At 37.0% G+C, this 12,168-nt stretch overlaps 1 protein-coding gene across 1 annotated transcript in view; it reads right to left on the bottom strand.

Moving 5' to 3' along the window:
* CCDC146 (coiled-coil domain containing 146) overlaps positions 1–12,168 on the bottom strand; it is a 68,760-nt gene that overhangs the window by 7,011 nt on the left and 49,581 nt on the right. The window contains exons 9-14 of the mRNA XM_050907721.1: positions 11,962–12,057; positions 10,560–10,730; positions 9,108–9,196; positions 8,824–8,988; positions 6,189–6,413; positions 5,335–5,563 (exon numbers count right to left, since the gene is read on the bottom strand). Coding sequence (XP_050763678.1) covers positions 5,335–5,563; positions 6,189–6,413; positions 8,824–8,988; positions 9,108–9,196; positions 10,560–10,730; positions 11,962–12,057 — 975 coding nt within the window. The remainder of the gene's footprint in view (positions 1–5,334; positions 5,564–6,188; positions 6,414–8,823; positions 8,989–9,107; positions 9,197–10,559; positions 10,731–11,961; positions 12,058–12,168) is intronic.

The following is a 12,168-nucleotide window of genomic DNA, read 5'->3' as shown; positions in this document are numbered from 1 at the left end:
ACTGTAATGAACAGTTTCCTTGGCAAAGCATGACTCAGTGCATAACTAGGCACTGAAAAATTTATTTTAATTATAAACAACTAAAACTTAAGCCCAAAAATACAGAGAGGGGAAGAATGTGAAAGCAGGACCAGCACAAACAACAGGATGCAGCTATGCTTCCAGTGATGTTTCCTATCTGGCACCAAATTTCTCAACCACTAACTCAGGTGAAAATGCCTTGTTGGAGGCAGTGGTACCTTAATGAGATTAGGGACAGCTTACCAAGTAAAATTTTGCAGGATATAATTGTTAATTTACAGAAGAAGGACTATTGCAGCAAAAACACTGTCCAAACCAGAAAAAAAATCCATAAAAAGTTTCATGTTAAACTTAAATACTAGGCTTACTTTTAAATGCAATATGAATCGGGAGTGATTAGATGCGGGCTAATCTAACAGTACAGAAACTAAAGCACATGTAGAGATAACGACGCTGTTCTGTGTCTGCTTACTATAGGCATCTTTATTTTCTCCTAATTTGTAGTGTTTTCCTTGGACAAGACTTTATCTGAGTTCTAAGAGATTCTAAGTCTTAAAACCAAAAAAAAATCCCTTTTTTCTTGGAGTGGATTTGATACAGGGGATAGGAAAAGGCTCTACAAGAGAGGCTTTTCTATGTTTGATTGTAATCAGTCAGGAGGAATTGTTGAAGGATGAACAGACAAGAGGAAACACATGCCTAGATAAAGGGACTGGTCTGAAAAAGTGGAGATCTGGTGCTTGTTTTGGAAATCTCAGAGAAGGTAGGTGAGGTATGTAGAGCACTAGAAAGGGGCAAATATCATACCTATTTTTAAAAATGGGGGAAAAAGGAGCTATGGAACTATAGATAACTTATCTTCACTTTCAGAAGAATAAATCTGGAACAAATCATTAAGCTTTCTTTGTACATAGCTAGAAAAGAAAAAGGGTAGGAATCACAGCCAGTACAGGTGTGTTGGGTCATGCCAAACCAGACCAATTTCCTACTGTGATAACTTAACAGGTGTGTGGATGACAAATAGGAGGTATCGTACATCTTGATTTTTACATAGCTTTGATATTGTTTCATATGAAATTCTCATAAACAAGCTAGGGAAATGGGTTCTTGATGAAAATATAAGATAAGAACTACATCAGTAGAATGAGGTTAAGCTCAGAGACTGCAAATACTTTTTGGAGGAGAAGATTCAAATTCAAAATTACCTTGGTCTGAAAAAAGGTCTGAACAAGAGAGATAATATTAAATAACAAATGCAAGGTGCTACATGTAGGCAGGAAAAATTACCTGTACAAATACAGAATCAAGGTCAACTGATTAGATATCCTTTCTTTAAACAGGGTCTGGTTGTTACATTCATTTACATGAAGATGAATCAGTATGTCCTGTTGCAAGAAAGGCTACCATCGTACCTGGACACATAAGCAGGAATGTAACCTGCAAGATGCCGGAATGAATCCTTTCACTCTCAGCCACTGATATTAGGCACTGCGCCTTAAGAAAAATAAAGACCAAGTTGCCAAAAATAAAAGAAATGCAAAAAGAGACTGATGTAAGAAAAATCTGTAAGAGCTGATTGAAAGAAACAGGGTTGTGTAGCCTAGCAAAAGATGGGAGAGGAACATGATTAACTTTCTTCCAGTAACATGAAATGTTGCAAGGAGGAAGAGAGTGATCCGTTTGTCATGTCCCTGGTGGACAGAATACAAATCAATATTCTTACACTGCAGCAAGAAAGATCCAGGCTAAAGGTTAAGAAAATCTTTCCACTGTTAAGGAAGGACTGGGATAGCTTGCTGGGGAAACTGGGGTTTCCCAGTGGTGGCTTGAAAGCACAGCTTAGCCCTCGCAGGAATGACAGGCAATCCGATGCTGGAGTAGGAGCAGGATTGCCTAGATAAACTCTTTACCTCCCTACTAGCCCCATTTTTCTGTGACTCTGATGATGTAGTCTGGAGATTTTCATGGGGTTGTATTAAAACCTGGACAAATGTTGATGCCAAATGCCTCAAATAAACTGTCGGTCCCTGTACATTAGCTGAACTCTGAGGCATGGAAGTCCCATCTACAGCAGCTTGGCAGCTCAGCAGGTCTACGTGTTGGACTAATTAATGATTAATGCTAAGTATTTCTCATTGATGCATGAAGGCAGATTAGTTTTCATGGGTCATTTCAGTCAGTGGGAACAGTCCCTTGATGTGCAGTCCCAATTAAAAGTTACGTAGGTTTATGCTCAGAGAAAACCACCTTAGAATCTCACCAGGTATTTTTTGTGTCAGATAAAGGAAGTACCTGTAAATATTTCTATTTTTAATGCTTTACATCGATAGTAACAAAAATACCTAGTCCATGTTACTAGCACTGGCTTAGACGAGGTCTGGTATTGCTTAAGACAATGGTATTTTATTAGCTAAAACCTATTCACCAATGTTTCGCTCTTTTGTGGAAATGTGCAGCTTCTGATGAAAAGCGTACCGGTGGAACATACATCAGTTTGATGATTAAGCAGCTCATGTGGAATATAGGAGACCCAGGTGAAATTTTTGTTCCTGCTGAACTGGCACACAGCCCTGACCTGTGCTTTTCCCCTTCCCAATGGGTACCACAGCCACCGAGATAGGGGGTCAGTTTCTGCAGCCTACTGACTACAGTGTACTCATTCATCCATCTATTCTGAGAGGTCCATCTCCAACAGAAACAGATATCCCATCTCAGAACAGCTAATTTAGTGCTGGTTAAAGCATCTCGTGAGAATACATGGGACTTAGATTCAAACAGTGTCTCTAAAAGAGTCAAAATGTCTCAGTCAAATGCAAACAACAAATACTGAAATTTTTCTATTTTGTAAGACTGAATCTTGTTTTCCTTTCAGATCTCTGTCTATATATTTGAAGTATTACCAGTTATGTATATCTGTTCAGCATTCAGTACTAGAAAGTTTAATTCACCTGTGGAGTGAGAAAAAAGGAAAAAAGTTCTGGGGTAATGGGACATGATGGGGAAATGCAGGAGAGGAGAAAAATAGGACAGATAAGAATAAGATGACAAAGTCTGAAAAACACCCAAGACTTAAGGAGACAGGAAGGGTAGGAAAAAGGAAGAAGAAAATTTAAGAGGTACAGGTACAGGATTTGGCCTGCCTAATTCAGATGGTCTAAACTATATTTCCATTGTAGATGCCTTTTGAAGCATCCTTCTTATATGATTCAAAGTTTCCCATACCATCGATGGGGAGAGGTAGGTGTCTTCAGAATAAAGACCTCTGAGAGAAATATTGTGCTCCCTGAGTAAGGTTATCAGGGTCTCTCTCTGGAGGCAGAGACACCCAATTCTTTCCATTAATAGAGAGACTTTGTTCACTTATCTGCATAATGTGTTCTGTGGGCTCCTAACACGAAGTGAAGGTTAGGCACACTGGCTCCTACACAAGGTCACAACAGAATGGAGAAATAAAAATGAAGAGGAGAACTCAGAAATGAGATTTACAGTCTGCATTATAGAAGGTCTAAGGGCCTCTGATAGAAATCAGGGTTTCGTAGTCCTGTGGTGCACTGATGCTCTCTCTGAACGTTTATAATTATCTAAATTGAAAGACAGACAAATGGTAGTCCAAAAGGAGCTCCTGTTACCACCTCTTCAGATCTCAGCTTTGCTTCAGAGGTTGGTTTCATGGACGAGACAAGTGATTTAGACCTGTATTCACCACATCAAGTCAAAGTCTTGTGCAAATGATCATTATCGTAAGATCCTTTGCACATCATAACTGAAGAGATGCTGAGTCGGATTTCAACATGGGGTCAAATCTGTAATCGGTACAGGAATTAGCAATCTGAATTTGGCAACCAACACCAGAATTCAGATTTGGGCTTATGGCTTTTATTTAAATCATGGAGATAAAGCCAAACAATTTGAAACTGTTTCTCACTAGACATAATGGCTATTGGCTGTGGGAGGAAGAGTATTCATGCTAGAACGGCTGAGCATGAGGATCTGGCTGGGTTAATGGCCAGTTTGAACCACATAATATTCAGTAACCACAGTATCTAGTTACATTTTAAAGGCTGATAACTGGTTATTTGCCATTGTTCACTGGAAAGTCTCTGACTTGGGAACATTTATTAAGACTACTCCATGTGTAATACCACACCACTCTGTATTTTCCTACTTTTCAATTTTATGTCAATATTGCAAAAAGATTTAAAGTACCTGTAACAATAGCCTCCCTTTAATGGTGATTTTAGGCTTCACATGAACAATCATCACAAAGGAGAAAGTTTAGGAATGCAGAACAGAAAAAGCAAAGTTTCACAATTGACTCTGTCAGTTCACAAAAATCATCTGCATTTTGTTACTGTATTTGACTCGGTGACTCTCAGTCTCATTCTAAATCTTACCTGAAAACATCTCTTTTTTTTTTCTTTAGTCTATCATCTTTTTTTTTCATACTGCCTCTGTTCATCGTTTAAATCTGTAAGGGCACTGTAAAGTTCTTTGGGGTATGATTTGCATAAGGTATTGTACATCGTTTTACTCTTTTAGCAGAGCATACAATTTCTTTAAAAGGCCAGAAGTAACAGAATAGTGCCAGCACTATTTACCAGTGAGTCACGGCTCCCATCGATGCAGTTACGAAAGGCACTGGTACACCCTAATTTACGATTTTGTGAAGGCACTAACAGAATATGTATGGAAAAAATTACCATCTGGAGATAAGGTCAAAAGTAAATGAGCCATTTCAGAAAGCAAGGAAAGAATGTCCCGAACACTGCAGTTTTAGTTGTTTAATGTCATTTTGTAACTAGAACTAAAACTTACACTGTTTTTGTGTAGAAGAAAATATATGTGGATTATATCACTGTAGGCAGCAGAGTTTCCAGAGTAGGCTCAGGGTCAAGTGTGAATTGAGTTATTATTTTAGAAATTTGAAGAGCTAAGTGTATCTCCCACCCCTCCACCTACCCCCATCAATACAGTTTTAACAAATTTTATCTACATTCCCATTTTTTCCCCATGACTCCTATTCTCCAGCTTAGTCGTACTGACATTTCGGGCTATGGGGAGGGTTAGCAGAGATTCCATACCCAGGAAGCCTTTGGCGTGTGCATAACAAAGTGCATCAGTTACACATAAGCGTAGAAACTCACATATCTGAAGTTAAAAACATGCATCAGTGTTTTGCTAGATAGGTGTATTACTGAACTTTCTGTTTTAATAAACCTTGTACATCCAGACATTTTTTTCTGTGAAATTACCTTAAGTTTTAAAATACAGAATAATACAAACAAAAAAAAAAAGGCTTTCTTTCCCACCAACCTGTATCTGAAGTACCACCAGATGTGCATCCAGGGCATTCTTCACTGGGAGTGCTTTGAACCACAATTTAATCTGTCTCTTTTTCTCAGCTACCTTCAGCTTCAGAAATCTGATCTTTTCATCCACAACTTGCATCTCAATATCTCCATTTCTACATAACATCTCTTGCATGTTTATTTTTTCATATAAAATGCAGAGTTCTTCTTCTCGATTTCTGAGCAGAAGACCACTGCAATAAGCCCAAAATGAAAAGGTAAAATTTAAAAAAAATTGACTCACATTCAGTGTATGCCATTCAAGAACATAACTGGCAACCTTGAAAGGTAGTAGTAATCTGGGAAAATGTACAAAGGTTTCACAAATATTATTTTAATATCGTGACAACATTTTAAATAGGTAACAAAATAATTACAGTGTGAAAATCAGAGAACAAACAATTGCAAAGGTTGATCTGCTCTCTCATATAATTTTAAAAGCTCTTCTGGCCTTCCACACCATTCATTTAAAAATGGATTAACATGATCAGGGAGCTTTACATCTTCTGCATTTTTATACCTTATCTGTGCACAGAGCACAAACGGAGCAGGAGACTACAAGCTCTCAGGGCATTCAGTAGCCAATCCACCATACTTTTTAATAATAGTTCTGAAGAATGAACATCTTCACCAATGGAGAAAAAAATCTGTGTAATGCAAAGCAGCATGGACATTGCAGTGAGGCAGACTGTTCAGCGAAACATCGTAGTGAGACAGTCTTTTACTGTTCTTAATCTGGAGTGCTCATAAGTTGAAAAATATTGTTGATTCATGAATATCAAAATGAAACACTATATTACATCAAATTTACGTGTGTACCTCTCATTTTGTTGCTGAATAGCCCTTTCATATTTTTTGCGTAGCTGCGCAATTTCCTCTTCAATGTGGGTGACCGTATTGGTAAGTCTCTCAAGATCCAGACACCGTTGCTTTTTCTTTTCTTTCATCTCATGCATGATTTGTACAATTTTGCAATAATCGCTTTTGAGACTGTCTGTAATTGCTATATTATTTGTATTCTTCAGATGTTGTTTCTGCAATTTTCTTTAACATAACAGAAAAGTAGGAAAGTTTTCATCCCTTTCCATTTGAAAGCAATTTCAGCAACTAAAAGCAGAGCTTAAACTAATTCCTCAAATACACAAAGGATCTTCTATGTCACTCTGCTTCGCAGAAGCATTACAAGAAGTAGAAAGACTCTCTGAGAACAGCTTCCCTCTGCAAGCTCTTTCCAGCTTGAAGAGAACTGGATTATGGCCCAAAAAAATGCTATAAATGGAGCGCTGCACTAAAGCTCTTTTCTTCTCCACTGGGTAGCCCAAGGGGACATAAGAAATAAAGTTCAAGAGCAGAAGCATAAACTGTGATGCAAAGTCTTAATGTGTAGAAATCCTGCCCTTCTATTTAAAAAGCGATTTAAATAATTTTGTGGCTGCGATTCAAAGGTCTCCAAGTTTATTGTTTATAAAACAATGTATCACAACGTTCACACAAGAAAGAAAATTATCAGTTTCCCTGTTTGACAGATGAGGAAAAAAAAATCACAATGAAAGCTTAGTGACAAGATCCTATTATAGACCCATAAAAATGAAGAACAGAACTCATTATTTCCAGCGACCTAGCTGGCCACCAGATGATGGTCCCTCACTTAAAATACGGATTCTTGTTGCCACACGGATCATTCATTTGCTCACAACATGGAACTTGGAGTTACTGCATTTGATTGTGGTAAGTATCACTTCTTGATCAAGTATCACTACTTTATCTACACTGGTGAGATATTCGCATCAACATACGAAAGAGGTAGTGAAAGGAGAAACATAGTCTCCTGTTAAAATACAGAACTGCAGATGAAATATCCTGCCTCCCCTCGTGGGCTCCATCGTTACATTGCTGAATTACTCTGTGCAGAGCAGTGAGCTTCTTTCTGGTTCATGTCCCCTGTCTGTACAACACTTTCCAGTTCCACAGGGTATTACTGAACTGAATTAAACTTCTGTCAAGCAAGTTTCAGACTGAAAGCATGACAGTATTGCAGAAATGCAATGTGTTATTAAATATTTTCTGAAAAAACTTTCTCTTATTTGGACTGATACTCTGTCTGTCCTCCAAATTGTGTAGGTTGCAGTTAAGTCAGTGATACTATGATACTAAAGTCTTTTACTGGGATTAAAAATACTTTCCATAGGCAAGAGAATTAGTGATAACTCAGTACCTCTTGCTAGTTTTCAAACTAGGTTTGCAGAGATCAAAATGTCTGTGGGATCTGTACTGGAGTAGGGCCATCTATAATAATTAGATATTTCTGATATCTAGACAATATATATCTGCTGTCTTAGCCTTGTTTTCCCCCTCCTTTCACCAGTGATTGACTGGGAAGGCCTCAAAAATTTTAGCACAAAATGTCAGCTTGTGCATCTTGACAAAATCATTTAAATCACTGAAGTTCCACTTCTTTTCTGGCTACCTCCAGCATGACTTTGAAATCAAGCTACTCGGAGATTCGCAATATACTTTGAGTGAATGTATCCTGAATGCATTCTTTGGTCTTGTTGTGCAATTTTTTGGCACCAAAAACCAAAGTTTTGGGAAAACCAAATTATTTTTAAACTACTCAATTTTGGCTGTGCTGTTTTGCATACACAGCTAACTAGCTTCCAAATTCCATAACACTAGCTTCCAACTTTCCCAACTACCCATTTCAGAGACATTGTCGTTCTGTCTATATTGCAGGGTATCATCACTAGGACGACAAAAAGATGGCAAAAAGACATCTCCACTAAATAATGGTCGAGGAAAAAATAGTGACACCCCCTGTTCCGCCTCATCCTCTTTGTTGTGAATATAACCTTTCATTTTGACTAGGAATGCCTGGAAATTGAAACCATGTCTTGTTTGATCTGAAATAAACACTATCCGATAAACTTCAGTTTGAGTTTGAACCAAGAAACCCAGTTTGTTCTAATTTAATAATTAGACAGCCACATGACTAGCTAGTGACTCATTTAATAGTACCATGCACCAGTCTATTGTGGAATCACATACGACTTTTTGTCTAAGGATAAGCAAGTATGAGTACAACAGCGTTGTTCATACTGAATGAAATAGCATGATAATTCAGATACTAGAGCTTCAAGGACTATGATACAAAGGAAATGCAATGACAATTTATCCCTTCAAAGGACAGGAAAGTGAGAGAGCAGCCAGACAAACTTCAAAAATGCTTCGTGCCATGCAGTGATGCCCAAGCTAATTGTGAAGTGTCAGGGTGACAAGAAATTGGAACAGATTATGTAAGGGTGTTGCTAAATGTCTTTCAATCAGGTTTTAAAAATCAGGATAATAGCTATCAAGGATGATATAGGCATAGCTGAAGTTGGACTAGATTATCTCTTAAGATTCTTTCTAATCTTACATTTCTATAATTGTGATCTACAGCTTACTTAAAACTCACCTTTCCTTGGCTATAACAGTATTCCTTAAATTTTCTATTTCATTTCCTAGCAATTTTACCCGGTTTTTAATTTCACTTGCTTTCTGCTGAGCAGCATGCACCAAATTTATACATCTATTCCTTTCATTTTGGATAACATCATACATTTTAGCAAATCCTTGGAGTCTGAAGAAATGACAAGTGTGAAAGAAATAATTATTATGATTTTATGCATACATTACTTGGATAAAAATTGCTTTAAAAGACATTTTTTAGCTAATGCATTGTTATTATTATTTTCTTACTGTTTTTGGATTTCTCTTTTCCTCTTTTTATACTCTCTTATTTCAAGATCCTTTCTTTTTATTTCTTTAATAACATTTTGGAGTCGTATCTGAAATTTAAATAGAATTCAGTGAGCACTTTAGATATATCAAAGAAATATCTTCAAAGAAATGACTCAGAACAGCTATTCCTCTTAGACGAGGAAAAGACAGCGAGGCAAGATTATTCTAAGAACTTATTCTAATTATAATGAAATGCTTTTATTGTAACAACATTAAAGAACACAGTTTTTCTATGTATATTAAGCTTACGACGACTGTTGTTAATGTAGATAATTTGATGCTGCATCTTAAAATGCTTGGTCCCTTGTATCTGGAGTTCTACTGTTTCTATTAATCAGGCTCTCAGTTCCATCACTATATAATTATTTGGCATATGCACCACTGAAATTGTACCTTTTCAAATGTAATTTCTTTTTTACTCTTTTCTGGCTTTTAAGCAATCACTGATGATTGAGTAGAGCGGTACATTCACATTTTGTTACAGCTCTGGACCTTTTGTTTTCAGTTGTATTCAGTCTTTAACACGCCGTGTCATTAACCTTCAACGGACAGGCCTTTTCTCACCTCCCACTAGTAACAGGAGGAGGAGACCGATAATAAAAAAGCTGGTGCATGTTGGATTGCAACTCTGGGCATGTGTGTGTGTTCATTACTTTGTATTATTTATTTTTTTGATCTGTTTATGGACTGATTTTTATTGAAGGTGCAAAGCCTGACGTGTTTGTTTACTCTATTTTTATAGACAGTCAAAGGTTCCCAAAGTGCTAGAAGGGTAGCTTATCTAATTTATTTGAATACAGACATACATTGTGGAAGCATAAATACTTCATTCCCATATACAAACCTGGTAGTTAGTATAAACTGTGCAATATCACAGCACATATATGATATTATAATGCCAGCAAACTGCAGGCAGCAAACCCAATGACTAGTCCGAGTTTCTGTGACCGTAGGAAAAGTTTTCTTTCCATCTTTCTTCACATTACTATAACAATTTACACTTGGAAATGTGTCAGGAAAATAAAAATTGCTGCCTCTCCTTGGAATGAGTAGCAGTTCTGTTTATCTTTGAATGGCCATATATTTGTAAAATAAAACATATAGTTGTACTTCTGAGAATCTCAGTTGAGGCTATCTGCTTTTCTGCCTCTTTATTCCATAGGCTTGAAAGAAAATGTCCTTTCAAATACCTTTTTTCAATTGTGGCATGATATTTTAATATACTATTGCACTGCACCATAAATTGCCAATGAAACAACACAATATTGTGAGCTTCCCATGTTGTGATGGAACTTCAAAGTAAAGTGGGAGATGACAGTCCATAAGGCTCTCCTCACTAGTAATTTAATTTCTTCATATACCAGCTTTCACTTTAGAAGAGTCTTCCAATTATATGAGATAATTTTTTACCTGGGCTTTCTGAACATCCCTAGATTTCTGTTCCCTCTCTTCAACTTTGAGCCAAGTCAGATGTGCAAGTCTGGATAACTCATCTCTACATTTTTCCTGCTCTTTGAAAAGCCGGCCTTCTTCAGCAATACATTCTTCTAAGATGTGGGCATCCATGTCTGACATCATTTCCTAAAGAAAATGAAATTCAATTCCTTATGCATTGATGCATCAGTGTTGGCAAACCCGAAGTTGAAAATACTTTGGGTTTATCTGCAAAGTACGCACATATACAGACTACATGGATTAAAAAAAAAATAAAACACTGCTTTAAAATATCAGCTGAAACACCATGCACAATCCATATAATAACATGTCAGAATATTTTATCACCAAGAAGCATTTCTGTTCCTCAATCTAGCATGTCTTTCAGCTATGGCCCATTGGGCAGAATGGTTCCTTATGGCCATATAATTTTTAAATAAGCTTACTGTCAGGTCTTGACATGTCCATACTACACAATGGATGACACTGAGCTTTCACATTAAGAGACCAAATTTAGACATTTAAAACAGAGTATCCAGATGCCTAGAGTTGTTGGAGATTGAGTCAATACAGCCAGTGAACTCTAAAGAGCTATTTGTTCTACCCAGTGTAGGCTAACCTAACCTCGTTAGGAGGAGGCGAACGGATGGCTTCCTAGGCTCCACTGACTACGTGACTAGATTGTTATTGGCTATCGTGGCACATTAGATACATATCCCATATCCAAATAGTGACATGTAGATACTGAACGTGCATGTATTCAAACACAAGCTGAATCCCACCTGATAATGCTAACAAATTCAAAGACAGCACAAAAAGAAAATAGATATAAGGGAAAGAAGATAAGGAGGTATGATCTTAAGAAGAAGGTATGTCTGAAATATATTGCTTCTTATAAAGTCATTTATATAGTGGCAAGTACTAATACTCTCATAATCAAGACATCTGCATTTCCACACTATATATGGCTGTGCCGAGTACAGACAGACATCCACAAATGACAAAACTCTGAAGATGAAAAATGATAATGTACAAATGCTGAATTGCCCTTGTTTCAACAAGACACTGTGCCATATCCAAAGGAAATTTATACCCATCAGATTTCTAGTTGTAATGTCCTTAATGATATTCAGAAAGGCTTAACCTAGAAAGTAGATTTGCTTTCTGCCTTCCAATATGTGACCAGTAACAATGAAAAATGTTTTTTAAATATGACAAACAAGTGGTCTTTAAAATTGAACAAGTATTATCGCACGTTTTCTCACCAGAAAGCTGCAGCTAGAAACTCCCATTATTTTTTCTTCAAACAGTCCCTTTATTCTCATGATTGAAAACCAATTGTTATAGTGAAAAAGTATGAGAAAGCAGAACTCAGCACCTGTTCAGCTAAACTTCTCTTGGTCATTTCGATTTCCTTCTGCAGTTCTTGTCGTCTTTCTAATAATACTCCATTATTTTTAGGGATAGCTTCTGCCTACAAAAATAAACCAAGCACACTGAGTGATGCAAACAAAAGATGTGAAAAATGTAAACTGCAGATAATCCATTTGAAGTAGTTACACAAACTAAGAAATGAATTTTCTGT

Source organism: Gymnogyps californianus, chromosome 1, assembly GCF_018139145.2.
Source record: "Gymnogyps californianus isolate 813 chromosome 1, ASM1813914v2, whole genome shotgun sequence".
Taxonomy (NCBI): domain Eukaryota; kingdom Metazoa; phylum Chordata; class Aves; order Accipitriformes; family Cathartidae; genus Gymnogyps; species Gymnogyps californianus.
The sequence above is the reverse complement of the archived record's forward strand: the minus strand, read 5'-3'. Positions and strand labels throughout refer to the sequence as shown.